We start from the raw sequence: 16,728 nt of genomic DNA on the forward strand, positions 1-16,728 counted from the left end.
AATACACTTTTTTTTTTTTTTTTTTTTTTTTTTTTTTTTTTCAATGAGATTTGCCCAGTTAAGAGCATTGGTGCAGGCAGGAGAGGTGTGTAAGGGCAGTGGGGTCGCTCCAGATATGCAGGGAAGGACACAAAGCTCCTTCCAGGCAGCTGCAGGGACCAGGCTGCCCTCCTCTCCGTCTCACATCGCTGCTGGAAGCAGCACGATGCGGGAGGACGGGATGAGGGGGGACTGCAGCACGGAGGGCGAGCTGCTGGGACACAAAGACACCTTTCCTCCAGCTCCAGCCTCTGCAGGGCCCCAGAGAGAGAGAGCTACGATTGGAAATGAGCATCAGGGCCTTCACCACCTCTCCTACTTCCTCGTGCAGTAGGGCAGCGCGACGGCTCCGAACGCCGGTCAGAGATGTCTGAGAAATGCAGGGCGGGGGCAGGGGAACACGACACCACCACACAGAATCGGGGCTGAGGTTGCACGGAGCAGCAGCTGAGCGGCGTGACCCAGCCCTGCAGGGAAGGGCGCAGGCACCCAGCAGCAGCTTCAGCCCTGGCACGAGGCCGGGCACACGGTGCACACCAAGACAGGCAGCAGGAAGGCTGCTCTGCTCCTTCCCCCCGCCCATGAGCTGCAGGGAAAGATGCCAAGGAGGGCCCACACCACCACCGCTCTCACACCTGCTGAGTCGTGTGAGGAGGGAACACAGGAAGGAAACGACTTGAGAAACCACTGCCAGCAGAACACCTTCCCAGTTTTTTGGGCCCTTTTGGCACCGCAACGTCTCCTGACAACGCCTGCCACGTTCACCAATAAAACAATGCCACAGATTAGAGGAAGGAGGGAGGAGGGGAGAGAGGACGTTACTGCCATACATTGCTTTCCCCTTCCCACCAGGATTCCTCAGCAGCAGGGCGCAGGCCGGCCCTAACGTCGCCTCCAAGCTGCGTGACCACAAGTCATCCGCTCAGTCAGAGCCAGACGTGGGGACAGCTCAGACCACAGAGCCGGTATTTAGCATTGAAGACAACCTGCAGAGCAAGAGTTCCTGCCTCGGCCTGCAGGGAGACCAGCCTCAGTGGTGGGGAGAGTCCCTCAGTGATCACGGTGGGCCGCTCGTGCTCGTTATCCTTGGCCGCCACGCAAGGCCAGCACCAGCCCGCACTGCCTGCACATCCAGATGAATAATGACTAAAGCAAAACGGCCGTGAGGAATCATTTGCCTGCCATCCAGCCCATCTCCTCCTCTCCTCAATCACTTCCAGCTTTGATTCGACAATACAAGAAAGTTCTCCCTTTCAAGCAGAGGCTAGTGCTCTGCTTGCCCAGCATCCTGGGATAGGGCTGGGAGCTCCCCAGTTGTTGGCTGCTTCTCCTCTGGCATCTCAGCGTTGCTCAGGGATGGTACAGGGACCTGGAGAGAGAAAACAGCAGTGACTTGCAGGAAGGCACCTCCGTACCTGTGCAGAGAGATGTGGCCCTGCAGCCCTGCCAGGCAGAGCTCTCAGCTGTGCTTCAGAAAATGGGAAGCAAGGATCTACCACAGAGGCAGAACATCAGCTCCGGGAAGATCTGGAGCACAGGATTGCTCCAGGAGGAGCAGTCTGGACTCTTTCTGCTAGAGAAAGAAGCAGCTCGCACCCAAGCAGGAGTAACACCAGTCCATGCAGAAGGGATCACTCACGGCACTCTGGTGAGGAAGGCTGCCATCCTGCTGAGTGCTGCTCTCTTCTGCCTGCCCACCAGGGCCCTGAGCAGCAGTGGGCTCTTGAGCACTGGGTCCCCGTGTGCACGTCTCCTCCTGAGCTGCATTCTCCTCTTGCTGCAAAATGCCCCGTCTGTCCAAGACGCTGCAAGAACAGAATCGCACTGTTAAGAGATCTGCACCTCACCTGCATCAGCTTCTCTTCCTAGCAGGAAAACTGCTGATAGAAGAAGACAAAAGTCAAGGGAAGAGGCTCCCTGACTCCAAAACAGGCCATGTACAGCATCATCCTAGTTTACAGTGCCTATGTTTCTGCTAGGAAAACCAAGCCCACTGGAAAGCAGCCCAGTTCAGAGTGGGAGTCCACCGAAACAAGTGCCCTGGAAACAGCCTCCTCACCATGTGCTGGCCCAGAGAGAGGGAATTCACCCCTCCCCTGCTTCCCAAACCAATTATTAGGAGTACATCACTGGAAACATGCAAAGAAGGCAACACAAGACCTTCCTCCTTGGAGCATCTGGCGGTAGCCCAAAGGAACTCTAGAAGCCCTCAGCACACAGTGGAAAAAGGCAGCTGGGTCCTGCACCCAAGCAAGGAGAACTCCTCAGGGTCCCAGGATCTGGAACAGCAACAGCAAGATTGTCCCTCAAGAACGTACCTGGGGGGCAGAGGCCCACAGAGCACCTCACAGCAGTTCTTCACCATGTTGCCATGGCTGTAGGGATTCTGCACACGGTTCTTTCCAGTCCAGGAACCCTTGATCTGCAACAGACAGGACACAAGCTCAGGTATGCTCCATCCACACCTGTCTCCAGCTACAGCATGAGTAGGGCAACTTAGCAAGGTGGATGCAATGGTTGACACGTAGAGGAAGCAAAGTGAAACAGGGGTGACTCAGGAGGAACAGACTCTACTTACATCTTCGTTGGTTGTCTGATTCAGTGCCACCAGGAAGGTGTGGAACCCAGTTAACCCCACCACCGACCACAGGGTAAAGAAACAGATGAGCACCTCCAGTACAGTGAGAACAGTTAAGGACTGGGAATCAGGCAGACAGTCAAGCCCCAGATGAGTTGTCGCACCACCCCGGTGCACTGGTCCAGTTTCTTTTTTTCACTCAAGCACTTTTTTTCACTCCAGTTTCTTTTTTTCACTCAGTTTTCTGTTTTATACCATCCCAAAAGCCACTAGAATTGCTCATTACCTTGTAAATCAAGGAGGAATGGGGGGATGCCCTGAAAAACTCCTTCGAGAAGCCTAGGCATCAGGATCTCAGTCCCTCTATAATGCAGCCCACACTTCCCCCACCAGCTTAGGAGAAGCCAACCCCTCTGTGCTGCGGGAAGGATATGTCCCTGGGGTTTCCTTCAATGTGTTCAGGAACCCAATCTTCAGAGATTCTGGCAATATAAAGAAAGAGGTATTTGGTCTCTGGGACGTCACACCGAGTCCAGCTCCCTTTCAAAGTCTGTTAGTTCTGGGTTCACCACCAGCATCTTCCCTCACCCTCAGCCAGCCCAGCCAGACTCACTCAGTGCTACGTAGACTATGTCAAAGGTGAAGATGTAGATGGTGAGGAGTGACAGCGAGAGGATGAAGAGGTAGAAATAGCGGTAGTTCCTCTTCCCCACGCAGTTGCCCACCCATGGACAGTGATGGTCAAAGCGCTCTGTGAAAGCAAAGATGGCAATCAGTGCTGCTCCGATGCAGTTCTGTCTGCCTGCAGGTGCTTATTTCTGTGCCCTGAACTCAAAAATCGACACGGCTGACAGGGACTCTTTGGCCTGACAAGGTGACCTCAGCCAAAGGTGACCTCCCTGCTAAATCAAGGCTCTGTATCGTGCTCCTTTCCAGAGGGAGCAGTGGAGGCCAGGTAAAAGAGTGTGAAACTGTTCTACTGAGCCAGTTTGCACCTTAAGCTAGAATTTAAGAGCTCAGCCCCACGCGTGTCTTCTCTCCCAGAGACCTGTGGTATAATGGCTTTCACAGCACACAGCGTGGCTGAGGGTCTGGGGGTTCAGCAGTTCTCATTTAACCCACACGCTGCTTTACTCCTATTGGGATCATTACAACAGGGTTGAAGAGACTGCATAAATGTTCCAAGGGCTGCACAGGAGGTGGATTCAAAAGGGGAATATGAGCTAATTATGGCACGTATGAGGACTAAGAGAGCTGCTGTGGCAACAGGAAGGGGACAAGACAAAACAAGGGTACTTGTTGGAAAAGCACGGTCTCCAAGCTAGTACCATTAGTTGTTTTCACACAAGTTGCAGCTCTTCCTCTGGCCCAGCAGTTCAGTGAAACTCAAAAATGGATTGTGTGTTTACATGGATAACTTAGACTTATATAAGAATAGTTATTGCCAAAGAGATGCTGGCAAAGACAAACCATCTGGCTTCAGGTTTGTGAGCAAATCTCGAGCTCCTCAGTCTTAAGATGAGGCAGACTGTCCCCATCTGTTCAGACAACACCAAGCTGGACCTCCTCCATCACTGCTGGAAGCATGTGCAGCATGAGACGGGGCGCAGAAAGAGACCGAGTGCAGATCTTCCCCTGCTGCCTTCCAAAGGCTCTCACCTGGCACCCAGGTGCAGGAGCAGCCTCTTCTACTCACCCACACAGTTGTCGCAGATGCTGCAGTGAGAGGCACGGGGTGGACGGAAGATCTTACACGTGTAGCAGTACTTCAGCTTCACTATCTGGTTGTTGATTTGGAAGTTTTTAATCCGTGGGGGAGGGCGCTGACCCTGTGGCACGGTCCCATTGGTGGCCTCTGAGAGCAAGAACCAAGCAGAGATCAGACTGCTGCTATGACACAAGGCTAGAGCAATAAAATCTCCTCCCTGCTTTTTCTACCTGCTGGCTCAGAACCTGCTGGGTCTAGAGACAGTGGATATAGCACTGCTCACACGCTCCAGAGCCAATCTGCCAGCCTGGAGCTGGCAGAAGAGATGCCAGAGCTTTCATGAGTGTATGGGGAAAGTAAAAAAACATAACAAAAAAAACCCCAAACAAACCATAAACAGACCTTCATCCACCAAATCTCCTTTTTTTCTTGAAGAATTACAGGTCCTGCATCGAGCTTCCTGCACTCCTTACCAAGAGCAAACTGAGCTAATGTACACAGCAACTGACAGAGAAAACTGTGTGTGTAAAGGCTGCCAGAGAGGAACATTGCACCATCTCTGAGACTCAGCCAAGCAGAATTAGCCCTCAGGTTGTAAGATGCCCAGAATGGGACTTTTGGAGGCTCAAGGGGGAATAAAGCTGTGCAGAGAACTTAAAGCATGCCAGAAGCACCAAAGCTTTTCCAGCCATCACCAGCTGAGCTGGTGCAGCACTCACCAATCTCCATCTCAATGAAGGCTGCTTCATCAGGCAGGGCTCTTGGGATCACCCCAGGATCACTGAAGCTCGTCCGCAGCAGCGTGGCCATGGCAAACAGGAAGAGAACTGCTGCAAACACAGGGATGGCTGGAGAGAGCTGGACTGCCAGGTACCGACACCTGCAACAGAGGGCAGGAAGCAGTGAATTGGATCACAGTAAGGTCTGTCCAGGCCAGGACCTCCAATTCTGGCACGTCATTGAAATGCAAACACTTCTGTTCAGCACTTCCTTCTGATCCCACCACCAAAGAGGCAACTATGACCAGAATGCACCCTGCATTTAACCAGGCAGAACGCAGTGTGCTTCTGAGCACTTTGCTTTGTTTCCAGCTCCTGTTTTGCTCAGCCACAGGCGACAACAACAGAAACAAACTGCAGCTTGAGGGATCCTGCCTAGAGGACATCCATGGCAGCCACTGCCACGAGGGCAAACCTTACAGGAGAAGCACCAAAGCCCTTTCTGAATGCCCACAGGCACCGACATGCACTGGAGCAATAGGAATCTCTGGCTGTCCCACATACAGGCAGCTGCCAGCACCACCTTTCCTTCTCAGGACAGATTCACATACAGTTGCAGTGCCCCTGTACAACAAGACATCTGGCTTCTCCTGACTTTTCTGAGGCAAGGAACTCAAAAGAAGTCCCAAATGAAGTAGGAAGGCTCTCCCACGTGTGCTTCTGAGAGAGGAAACACGGCCTGAGGTTTGTTTGCTTTACACATACAGAAAGGCCAAGCAGAAATCTGTGCTGATAATCCTATTGATTGAGGCAGTGCAAAAGGACAAAGGAAAATAATCTCATTATGCCTCATGATTCTTCTGGACACCTGTAAATGTCTCCACGGGTGATTCAGCACAGGCCACGCAGGAGGTGTGTACAGAAATCACGGTTTGGACTGGCGTCGGGCTGATAAAATACACATTTGTACCTTGCTTCCTTCACAAAAGCCTGCTTGTGTTGGGGTGAAGTTCTGCTTCCTTTGCAGCAACAAATTCTGCAAACTCACCCTCCACTGCAGGAATGCTCAACAGATTTCCACGTGCTGCTGCTCGGCTCTGGTGCCTGTCCCCTGTGTGCAGCACAGCACAGACAGACCACACAGCACGGCACGCTTTGGCCGCAGGGACACGTCGGGCTCATCCCCAAAACCAACATCGTTAATTTTAGACACTACCAACTCTGCTGTTACTCAAAACAGCACAGCCCTTGGAGTGAGGAGCTCCTCGTTTGCAAAGGCAGAGGGAGCAGTGGGAGGGCTGGGCTTACTGCCTCAATGCAGCTCGAGATAACTGTGCCTTCCCTTCAGAAGGACAAAGTCTAGAGAGAGAGCTGCAAGTCAACTCGCAATTAAACAGCAACCTTGGGTCCTGTTTTGGGAAGGAATACGTTTGCTCCTGCAAGGGCTGCACACGGTCTGTCCCAAAGGGCTGCAGCGTGACCCTTGTCCAGCTGACAGGACAGCTTTTATAGCTGCTGTAGCAACAGGAACACGTTATGGGCTTAGGGAGAGGACTCATGAACTGCATTAAGCTGAGCTGAAACAGGGCCAGAGCTCCCAGCCTCAGCCACGCACCGACACCTTCACAAGTTTCTTCAGCATGCTGTCAGCACAGAGATTTACTACCTGCAAGCACGTGATGTGTGCTGGGCGTGCTCCTGAGGCACAGAATGAAGCTTTACAGCAGGGGTCCTGTGCACAAGCACCAGCACAGATAGGACCTGCTGCTGGCTGAGCACCTCCTGGGAACCTCTGCAAGGAAAGCAGCAGAGCGGGGTGGCAGAGCTGAACCTGCACCATGCTGCTACCACAGCACGTGGCATGGGAATGGGAAGAAGGCTGTGATTTTGGGAGATGGAAGATGAGTGCACGACCGTCCTCTGCGCTGCAGCAAGGGAAACAGCACCATGCAGAGCAGGCTGGGCCCTGGCTCAGCAGGAAGGAGGAGGCAGCCAGGTACTCACTGTGCTGGGATTCTTCAGTTCATGCTTTGCAGCGTGATTAAGCTTGGTAATTCATTTACACTGCTAAGTAACAGACATTTTAAAGATCTTTTGTTTGGGCAAGCTGAGCGCCAACAGAGACACACTGTTGGGATGTCAGGATACGGCTCCTCCTCCCCTCCCAGAGCAGTATCTGTGTTCTGGAGCGTTTTGTCATCTAATACCAGACAATAACAGCACTATTACAATGCGCCATGGGAGGGGGATGAGAGAGACTGAAACAAAGAGACCATTAGAAAGGGGAGGGGGGAGCAGCCAGAAGCAACAGATGGAGGTGCTGCGAGTTTAAGGCTCGCTGTCCTGGTGACATTGAGGCCACTTGGGAAGCTGAGCTGTGGCCAGCACAACCAGCACAGCCTAAGGAAGGGGAAAACCTGAGCACCGTCTGCAGCACAGCAATTCAGGCTGGGGTCGTTCACCACGCTCAGGCACAGCTGGAGCTGTTGGGAGAAACCATCCCCATCAGTCAGCAGGGACAGCAGAACCACATGTTGGAGTGCAGGCACACTGTGAGCACACGGTGCTCCCGAGCTGCCCAAACCCACATCAGCAGTAAGGCAGCACCAGGGTCTGGTGGGGAACGCTGGTGGAGCAGAGGAGTGACCTGCAGAGTGCAAGAGAAAGGGCAGGTAATGCAGAAACACAGGGGCAGCTCCACACGTCCTTGTGAGCAGCACGAACCGAGCTCTGCGTGCCATCGAGTTCAGAGTACAGAGAGCATGACAACACTCACAAGCACCAAACAGCTCCTGTGCAGCTTTAGACAATGCTTAACAAGGCTCTGAGCAGGGAGGAAAGGCATCTCAGCTGCGCCTCTGAGCAGCACAAAATCCTGAATCTGTGGGCTTTACAAAAGAAAAATAAGCAGGAGGCAAAGTCACACGAAGGGTCAGCTCAGGTTTCTCAACTTATCAAAAAACAAAGACGTTTTAATCTCTACATAGCTAAGAATGTAGAAAAAAGCCATAAAGATAAACGAGCTTGGTTATCAGAAAAGCAAACAGCAGCCCCTTCCCACAGACAGGAGCCTGGCATGGCGGGCACTATCTTGCTGTAACATTTACAACCGGTGAGTGCTTGTGCTGAACAGCTCAAGACAAAAGAAAAAGAGAAGTGGGTGCCTGTTACTGCAGGACAGCCCTTGCAAGGGCACCAGCAAACAGCAGAGAGAAAGCAGCACAGTCAGAGGGGACGCTCTATGCCTCCCGTCCTTCCCAAAGCCATTCCAGCAGGGTTTCACCTGTCCCTCCCATCGCATCCAACCCCACGGGCACAGCTGGACACCGAGCAGCCTGCACACCCAATCAATGCCTCAAATAACACCAATTAAACACAATTTTATGCGGCACGTTACGGCTGTGAAACAGGCCCGATGGATCAGGGATCGACTCCACGGGGAGCAGCTCAGCCTGGGAGCAGTAGGAGCTGCGATCTGCCCTTGGGCTCCCTGCCCAGTGCTCCTGTGGAGCCCAGTGCCTCTGCTCCATCGGGATGGAGGGGCCAACCTCCGGGTACAGCAGCTGGATCCATCTTCCGGGCTTCCTCCTCTCCCCCTCTACCAGCAATCCTATCTGCAGCTTTGAGGTCAAGGGAAGAAAAACAGCGGAACGCCCGCTCACTGGCTCTGTTGAAGCGGAGATGCGGCAGATTGGGGGGAGAAAAAAAAAGCAGCAGCCAAAGCAGAAAGGCTGTCATTTGGCGGCTGGGGAGGACTCCTCCTGCGAGCAGCTTATCTCGTGACGTGGGATGCCAGTCAGAAACGGATCCACAGCACGGCGTTTGTAACCGGAGCCAGCGCGGCGCGGCGTGAGCACGGAGCTGCGGTGCTGGCTGGCTGCAGGCACCTCCAGCCTCGCTCAGCCAAGGTGTGACTGCGCAAGTGATTCAGCTGAATGGAACAAGCGCTCCAAAGAGGCACCCTGCAGTCAGCACACAAGGACTGAAAGGACTCCTCCACCCAGCAGGCTGCTCGTCTTTGCAACCGAACCCCACCGACCCCGATTGGTCCATTGTACAACAAACTTGGGGGTGGGGGGGGAACTGTGAATTTCAGTGCAAATGCCAAAGAATCTGATCTGAAAGGAATGAGTAACACACCCAGCAAACAGACAGATGAAAGCCAAAGCCCTCCGGGTAGAGCACCCTAATGCACACAGATAACACAAAGGGTAAGCAGCGCTCCAGTGCTACACTGACAGCCTTCACAGCACAGCTAGGCAAAACAGAAACACAGAATCACAGAATCCTTCACAGGGTTGGAAGGGACCTCAAGGATCATGAACCTCCAACCCCCCTGCAACATACAGGGCCACCAACCTCCACATTCAATACTAGACCAGGCTGCCCAGGATTTCATCCAATCTGGCCTTGAACACCTCCAGGGATGGGGCATCCTCAACCTCTCTGGGCTGTGGAGTGTTTCTGGTTTGGAAGACAACGTTTCATTCCACTCCCAAATTCAAAAAGCCATCAATGTTTTCATAACAAAACCACCTCACTCAAACAGAGAGCGTTAAGGCTTTGTGCTTTGAGGTGCTTTGAGATCATCACATCGGTGTTTGGGGTTTTTCCAGCTCTCCCTCACCTGCACAACCCCACACCATTCTGCTCCCAGCTGCACCGCTGTCACTGCCAGCACGTGCAGGGCTGTGGACATAGGGCATAACTCCTTTACGAGCTGCAGCAGGGGACAGACTGGCGACAGGCTCTGCAGGGAGCGGGAGCAATTATCTCTGCCACTAAGTGTTTCAGGAGTAGTAACACTTAGTAATTGTTCCTGCAAGGCAGGAAGTCTGAGCCCCATTTTTTTTAGATAGGACATCATCAGGAAGCAGTGCCATTGCTTACCTGTGACACTGAGTCAGGAGTCATTTCAGGAGCCCAGCACCTTGTGTTACAGCTGTGTGATGCTTGTCGCAAAGCCACACAGCGACTAAGCAGAAAAGCCAATCTGGTACCCAACTGGGGCCTGACAGCAGGCACTGCCCGTTGGCTGGGACATGAGAGAGCCTCTATGGGGCTTCCAACACAGAGGGCAGTGCCTGGCCAGAGGAAGTCAAGGCCATTTCCCTGGGCTGGGCAGCCAGGCACCCAGGCTGTTGATTTGGGAGAACAACCAGAAGAACAAACAGGTTCCTCCATTCACCTTGCTACCTTAAAGAGCTTTTGTGTTACCCAACGCCAAGACTTCACCACTCTGAGACCAACAAAAACACACCAATGGAGGCCAAAGAAAGAAAGTTCTGTTGTTGTTGAAGCTGACATCTCCTGATCAGGCCAAAGAGCCGTCCTGCCTCCACACTACAGCAGCACTCAGCCAAACAAATGCCACGGTGTATTTTTCAGGGGGATCAGCACCCAGCTTGGGCTGCCCCCCCAGGAGAGGGCTCTGGGGAGGTGGGAGGCCCCGTCCCTTGGGCAGAGCCCACCAGTAGGGGCCGCAGGGCCGGACCACACGTTGCCGGCAGCTCCGGGACAGTGGGATGGGCGCTGACCCCCCTGCTGTCAGACTGCATCGATGCCTCGTTGGGTCCCAACCCGTCCCACTAAGCCAAAGCCAAGGGCCCGTCACGGCGATGGGAAGAAGGGCACGAAGCCCCATCGGGGCCCCTCCTGCCCCCCCAGCACGGCAGCGCGGCGTCGGGAGGTCCCACCCTGCTCCTCCCCCCCAGCACTCACTCGAAGGCGAAGAAGAGGGCGCAGGTGCCGAGGATGAGGAATAGCGTCAGGTAGAAGATGCCCTTCTGCCGGGCCATCATGATGCGGCCATCGCAGCAGAAGGTGTTCCTGCCCGGCAGTTTCTCCCATTTCCGTACCACCTTCTTCCTCGCCACCATCACCGACATGGCGGGGCCGTCAACGGGGCCGCCGCTCGGCCGGGCGCTGCCGCTCCGCCGCCCCCGGCATCCTCGGGCCCGCCTGGGCCGGGCTGGGCTGGGCCGTGCGCTGCGGGGAGAGGGCGGCTCAGCACGGAGGAGTGGGGGGGGACGTTGCCATGACGACACCCCCCATCCCCACCCCACCCCTCCCCTTTTTTCAGGCTGTCGCTATGGCAACCCGCGGTTGGGTGTGTGCTGGGGGGGAGAGGGCGCGGCCGCGGAAAGCCCCGGGCACACCGAGCGCGGCTCCCGCCCCCCGGGAATAGGGGACGGGGATGGGGACGGAGGGATCGGGAGGAGGGAGGGGAGCAGGGAGGGGAGCGCGCGGCCGCCTCTCACCCCCAGGCGGTGTCGGCAGCGCCAGAGCGGGCCGCGCAGATCGCTGCTCAGCGCCGCGGGAGGGGCCGCCACGCCCCGCGACGCCGCTGTGGGAGCGGCCGCGCCCGCCATTGGTCCGCCGCCGCTCGGCGCCCCGCCCCTCCGCTCCCCTCTTCGCTCTCCCATTGGTCGGGAGCGGTGCCGGTCTCTGGCCATTACCAACGCTCCCGTGCGAACAAGGGGAGGCGGGGATGAGGGCGGAGCACGGCACGTGGCGGGGGCGGGGCCGGGGCCGGATCGGGCTCTGCCGGGGTCCTCCGGAGGGGTGGGAAAGGAAACGAAGGGGAACGGGATAGAAAGGAAACGGGCAATCCGCTCTCGCGCGGTCGTATCGAGCCGCTGCACCGAACACCTCCCCGCGGTCCACCCCACCCGCGGCGCGGGCCTTCCGCCACCGTTCGGCCGCGGCTCCGCCCGCCGCGAGGCGGTGCCCGTGCCCCGCTGCCATGGCAACTGTGACGTCACGGGCCGGGCGGAAATGCGGCGCCTCATGCGGGGCGGAAGCGTCGCGCTGTACGGCACTTTGCGACGCCATGGCGGAGGAGTGGCTGGGCGCCGAGGCGGCGGGTAGCGGTAGCGAGGAGGAGGAGGTGAGCGGGATCCGCGGGGCTGGCGCGGCGCGGGGCTGTGCTCCGTGGCACCGGGCGTTCCGCTGCCCCGCGGGCTCCGGTAGGGGCACCGAGCGGAGTCGGGGTCGGGGCCGGGCCTCATCCGCTTAGGCCCGGCCCCGCTGACCGTGTACCCTGCGCGGCGGGAGCAGGAGGATGGCGAGCGGCGGCACCAGCAGCTCCTGGAGGCGGTCAGCGCCCTCACGGGGCGGAAGCGGTGAGTGTGGGGCTTCGAGCTCCCGCTGCAGCCCGGCGGGAGGAGCACGTGGCGGCACGCTGCGCTCCCACGCGGTTACTTCACTTTTCCTACTTTATCGTCCTGACAGGCGGAAGCTGGCCGAGCGCTCCGAGGCCAGTGCACAGGTGTCTGAGTTCAACGTTAGCTGCAAAGGTGGGATCCCTTCCTAGCTCCCCTGTTGAGGGGGGTGCTCCCCATCTGCTAGGGAGAGCTCTCAGGGTGTGCTGTGCTGGGCTTTGGGGCTGCAGGTGCCTCTCCCTGGTGCTGCCCTACTTGGTGGCACCGTCGTGGTGCTGATGCAGAGGGTGTCATGTAGGTGCCGGGGAGAAACTTGTCCTGTCTGAGCTCCTGCAGCCCATTCGTGCCCGGTCTGCCCTGAGTGGTGTGAAGAAGGAGCTCAACAGAGTGAAGCAGAAGAAGGCAGTGGAGCTGCCGCTCAGCAAGGAGGAGGCAGAGCGGGTATGGGGGGCTGCTACAGGCAGCACATTGTGGGCCTTCCAGCCTTAAGGGGCACACTTTAGCCCCTTTGTGTGTCTCTTTTTCTGTCTGGCTTGTTCCACAAATAGCTTCTCTGCTCTCATTTTTTCCTTCCTGCTCCCATCTGCAGGTTGTGAGGGAGGCTGCCTATGTCAAGAGCTCTAAAGATGTTGGCAAGTGGCAACCAGTGGTCCTGCAGAACCGTCGTGCAGAGCAGTTGGTTTTCCCTCTGAAGGAGGAGATTGTGGCAGTTGCCCCCCTGGAGCAAGTGGTTTCGGCATGGAAGGTGGGTGCTCTCACATGCCCAACACTGCCACCTCTTGGACGCAATTCAATTTCTCCCCCCGCTTTTATTTAGTGCTCAGCACATCAGCTAAGCCTCCTGCTTCCTAGTCCCTCTCCTGACCTAGGTGCCTGCTTGTAGCACTCAGCTGCTTGTCTTCGAGTTAAAGGGTTTGGTTCACAAAATGCTGTGTGCCTATAAATTCTGGTTATTTTAGTGTTGAACACAAGTTCCCTTGTAGTTTGCGTTGCTCCTCAGTTACTCATCCTTGGAGAGCTTTCCCAGGTCAGGGCAGTCTTTATCAAGCTCCCAGCTCAACAAGCACCTTCTGTCTGCATAGAGGTTTCTCCTTGTCTCTCGTGGGGCCTGGGACTTCGGCTTCTTTGTGCCCTCCTATGGGACTGCTCTGGCATCAGGAAGGATGGGAAGGTGTGTGTGGGTGTTTGTTCCTGCAGTCTTTTATGCCTCATCCAGTCTCACTGCCTGTTCTGTCCCACCAACAGCCCCGAACTCCCCTGGAGCAGGAGATCTTTGGTCTGCTCCACAAAACACAGCAGCCCATCACAGACCCGCTCCTGACACCTCAGGAGAAAGCCTCGCTGCAGGCAATGAGCTTGGAGGAGGTGAGTGGTTCTTTCTGCTGCGCTCTGGCTCTGAAGGCCTCTTCCCTCATGCTTTTCCTTGCACTGTGTTTCCTGGCAGGCCAAGCGGCGGCGAGCAGAGCTGCAGAAGGCTCGAGTCCTGCAGTCCTACTATGAAGCCAAGGCTCGTCGAGAGAAGAAGATCAAGAGCAAGAAGTAAGGCTGTAGCATTGCTGGGCTCAGTGATCTGGGGCCCAGTGCTTGGGAGTGGTGGAGGAGAGCAGAGAGTCGTGTTGAAGCTGTGCTTCTTCCTGCACAAAACAGTGCTCCCTTGCCAAAGCAGAAGCTTCATGCCTGTACCAGATCTCACTCCTCAGCTGTCTGCTCTTGTGCTGCAGGTACCATCGTGTGCTGAAGAAAAGCAAGAGACGCAAGGCCTTAAAGGAGTTTGAGATGCTGCAGAAGTCAGACCCCGAGGCCGCCTTGGCAAAGCTGGAGGAGTTGGATCAGCTCCGGATGGAGGTGCTGCTTGCTTGCTTCTCCTTCGTCCTTTGGACGTTCCTAATCCTGGGAGCATTCTTTCTGATGCTTCTTTTTGCCTCTGCCCCAGGAGCGGATGAGTCTCAAGCACCAGAACAAGGGGAAATGGGCCCGCTCACGAGCCATTATGGCCAAGTATGACCTGGAGGTGAGATGCAGCTTGGGAAAGGGGAGGACAGCTGAGAGCTGGGCAAGGAAGGGGGGCCGTTGTTTCTGACTTGTGTTAGAAACATCTCAATCCCATCCCAGGCCCGCAAGGCCATGCAAGAGCAGCTGGCCAGGAACAAGGAGCTGACACAGAAGGTGCGGGTGGAATTGCCAGAGGAGGAGCCAGCTGATGTGCCCGAAGAGGACCTCACTTCCACAGCCATCCCTCCTGTCTCTGTGGGAACGAGCAGAGCAAATCCCTGGATGCTGGGCAAACCCAGTGACCCAGCCCAGGAGCCTGATGTGCCAGAAGACCTTGGAAATGCTGCAGTGCCAGTTGCTGTAGAGAACAAGGAGGAGATGTCTGAGGATGAGGAGGAGCTGTCAGAGGAGGAGGCGCTGCTGCAAGACTTTCAGCAGAAGCGGCAAGCACGGCAGCAGCAGCCAGGGAGTCCTGAGCAGCACAGTGAGGAGCTCACAGTCCTGCCTGGAGTCTGCAGTGTCACAGAGCAAAGTGGGTCATTAGGTTTGTGTTTTCACTCAGCTGTCCTTTTCTTCCCTCTCCTGTTCATGGGGTGGCTGTTCCTCCACTGTTCCCTTGATGCACAGGTGTTGATGAGACAGAAGTTTCTGAACAACTGCCAGGGGATGCCTCCATCCACCCAGTCAGTGTCGAGGAGCAGGTGAGCCCAGTGATTGAGCTGCCTCCCCAGGCCCAGGAGGAGCCCTTGCTGTCAGAGCAGCTGCACCGTGTGCAGACAATGGAGGACATTGAGGCTTTGGCCTCTGAGGAGCTCGCAGCAGAGCAGGAGAAGCCAGTGACTGTGGGCACAGAGAAGCCAGCACGCAGTCGGCAGGAAGGCAGAACTGCACCCAAGCCTGCCAAGAAGCCAAAAACCAAGAAGAAAGTAATCAGCTTGCAGTCTGTGCTGTCTGGAAAGCTCCGGGAGGCTCAGTGCCCCAGCCTACCTGCAGTCATGGTGGAAGAGGTGAGCAGCGTGGGGCTGTCCTGGGCTGGGGGCTGTTCTGGCTGCAGGGCTGTAACTCCCCTCTCTGCAGGAGGGTGGCTTTGACCAGCGAGGAGTGATCACAGAGGCCTTTGCTGGAGATGACGTGGTTGCCGACTTCAATCGGGAGAAACACAAAGCAGAGGAGGCTGCGAAGCCACAGCCGCTGAACTTGGTTCTGCCAGGCTGGGGCGAGTGGGGAGGCACAGGCCTGAAGCCCAGCAACAAGAAAATAAAACGGTATGTGTGGATGGGCTGCAGCAACGTGCCTCAGCCCTGCTCCGGCATCTGATGTCCTCACCTGTCTGGCAGGTTTCTGATCAAGCCAGCCCCAGCCCCTCCCAGGAAGGACCAGCATTTGCCCCACGTTATCATTAGTGAGCAGCGCAACATCCACGCAGCAGCACATCAGGTGGGTGCTGGAGCTGGCCTGGGCTTTGAGCAGAATCTTTTCCAAAACTTCCCTGCTTGTAAAAGGGCCATTTAGTTTTGACAGCCCCGGACGCAGTGGGTGAGGTGGAATTTACAGCTCAATTCCCTTGAGCGCTCTTGTATCAGCTGTCCTGAGGCTTACCAAACATTGGACTTCAGGGAGGAGGGGCTGAGCAGGTCGTGGAGCGATGGAAGTCGATGTCCACGTGGGACAAAAGCAGCCCCGGAGTGCAGGGCCGGGTCGCTGGCAGCGTCACCCTGTCTGCTGTTTCCCTGCAGGTCAGCGAGCTGCCCTTCCCCTTCGAGAGGCACCAGCAATTTGAGCAGTGCATCCGGACGCCCGTGGGCTCCACATGGAACACACAGCGTGCCTTCCAGAAGCTCACCGCTCCCCGTGTTGTCACACGGGCCGGCCACATCATCCAGCCTCTCTCTGCTGAGGATGTCCCCTCCGTGGCTGCCACAACTGACAGTGGGACCAAGCTGGCACTCGAAACCCCACCTGAAGAGCATAGGCAGCTCTCTGGCCGCCCCCGCAAGAGAGCACGATAGCTTGTGGGTGCCAGGCCTGACCCCCGTGGCACTGGGGAGCTGGTGGGGGCCGTGTTCCAGGGCTGCCCAGGTTCCTGGTTCTGTCTTAGGGCTTTTTAACTCGACAATAAAAGTGCTGGGCTGCCGTGTGTGTGCAGTCTGTGGCTGCCCTGGGGACAGAACAGCTGGTGCTCTGCTGCCTGTCCTTGGGGCCTGATGCAGGGCAGGCCTCTGTGTCCCATGGTAATGTGAATGGCTTGCTGTGGGTCAGGCTGCTGGGGTGCAGCTTGGGAGGGGGGGAGTGGGCAAGAAGATGGAGCCACTGCCGCAGCACTGTCAGTGCTAGGCTGGATCTCATCTGCCTCTAGTTTTTGTCTTTAATACCTTGTTTGTTACATATATAATTTCATCTTGGCTAAATTGACTTCCAGCTTGCTCTGCGTGCCTCCCGCCTCCTCTCATGACCTTGGTTTGGTGAGCAGTGGGTCTCTATGGTCGTGTTCCTGACCTGCACAAGCTGGAATTGAGCACTGCCCCAGCA

The 16,728-nt window shown here is 56.2% G+C and overlaps 2 protein-coding genes across 4 annotated transcripts; one reads left to right on the forward strand and one right to left on the reverse strand.

The window, feature by feature from the left end:
• Window positions 1-727: 727 nt before the first annotated feature.
• ZDHHC9 (zinc finger DHHC-type palmitoyltransferase 9) lies at window positions 728-11,027 on the reverse strand. Of its 2 annotated transcripts, none has more exons than XM_052673073.1 (9): window positions 10,766-11,027; window positions 5,045-5,205; window positions 4,314-4,472; window positions 3,231-3,368; window positions 3,046-3,099; window positions 2,618-2,715; window positions 2,358-2,461; window positions 1,679-1,844; window positions 728-1,408 (listed from the first exon to the last, which is right to left on the reverse strand). In XM_052673073.1, the coding sequence occupies exons 1-9, from the start codon at window positions 10,930-10,932 to the stop codon at window positions 1,304-1,306; spliced, it is 1,152 nt and encodes a 383-aa protein (XP_052529033.1). In that variant the 5' UTR covers window positions 10,933-11,027; the 3' UTR covers window positions 728-1,303. The 2 variants fall into 2 exon arrangements, with proteins under 2 accessions (XP_052529033.1, XP_052529032.1); XM_052673072.1 differs by having other exon boundaries at window positions 2,618-2,720; window positions 3,051-3,099; window positions 10,766-11,024.
• Window positions 11,028-11,774: 747 nt separating this feature from the next.
• UTP14A (UTP14A small subunit processome component) lies at window positions 11,775-16,333 on the forward strand. 2 transcript variants are annotated; one of them, XM_052673052.1, is made up of 14 exons: window positions 11,775-11,933; window positions 12,104-12,168; window positions 12,278-12,342; window positions 12,506-12,648; window positions 12,797-12,952; window positions 13,453-13,572; window positions 13,652-13,746; window positions 13,929-14,052; window positions 14,141-14,218; window positions 14,320-14,743; window positions 14,827-15,206; window positions 15,277-15,464; window positions 15,537-15,636; window positions 15,936-16,333. In XM_052673052.1, exons 1-14 carry the CDS (start codon window positions 11,790-11,792, stop codon window positions 16,206-16,208), a joined length of 2,355 nt encoding a protein of 784 aa, XP_052529012.1. In that variant the 5' UTR covers window positions 11,775-11,789; the 3' UTR covers window positions 16,209-16,333. The 2 variants fall into 2 exon arrangements, with proteins under 2 accessions (XP_052529012.1, XP_052529013.1); XM_052673053.1 differs by having other exon boundaries at window positions 14,320-14,731.
• The last annotated feature ends 395 nt before the right edge of the window (window positions 16,334-16,728 follow it).

This window comes from Tympanuchus pallidicinctus, unplaced genomic scaffold (assembly GCF_026119805.1).
Source record: "Tympanuchus pallidicinctus isolate F22 unplaced genomic scaffold, pur_lepc_1.0 scaffold13, whole genome shotgun sequence".
NCBI classification, from domain to species: Eukaryota; Metazoa; Chordata; class Aves; order Galliformes; family Phasianidae; genus Tympanuchus; species Tympanuchus pallidicinctus.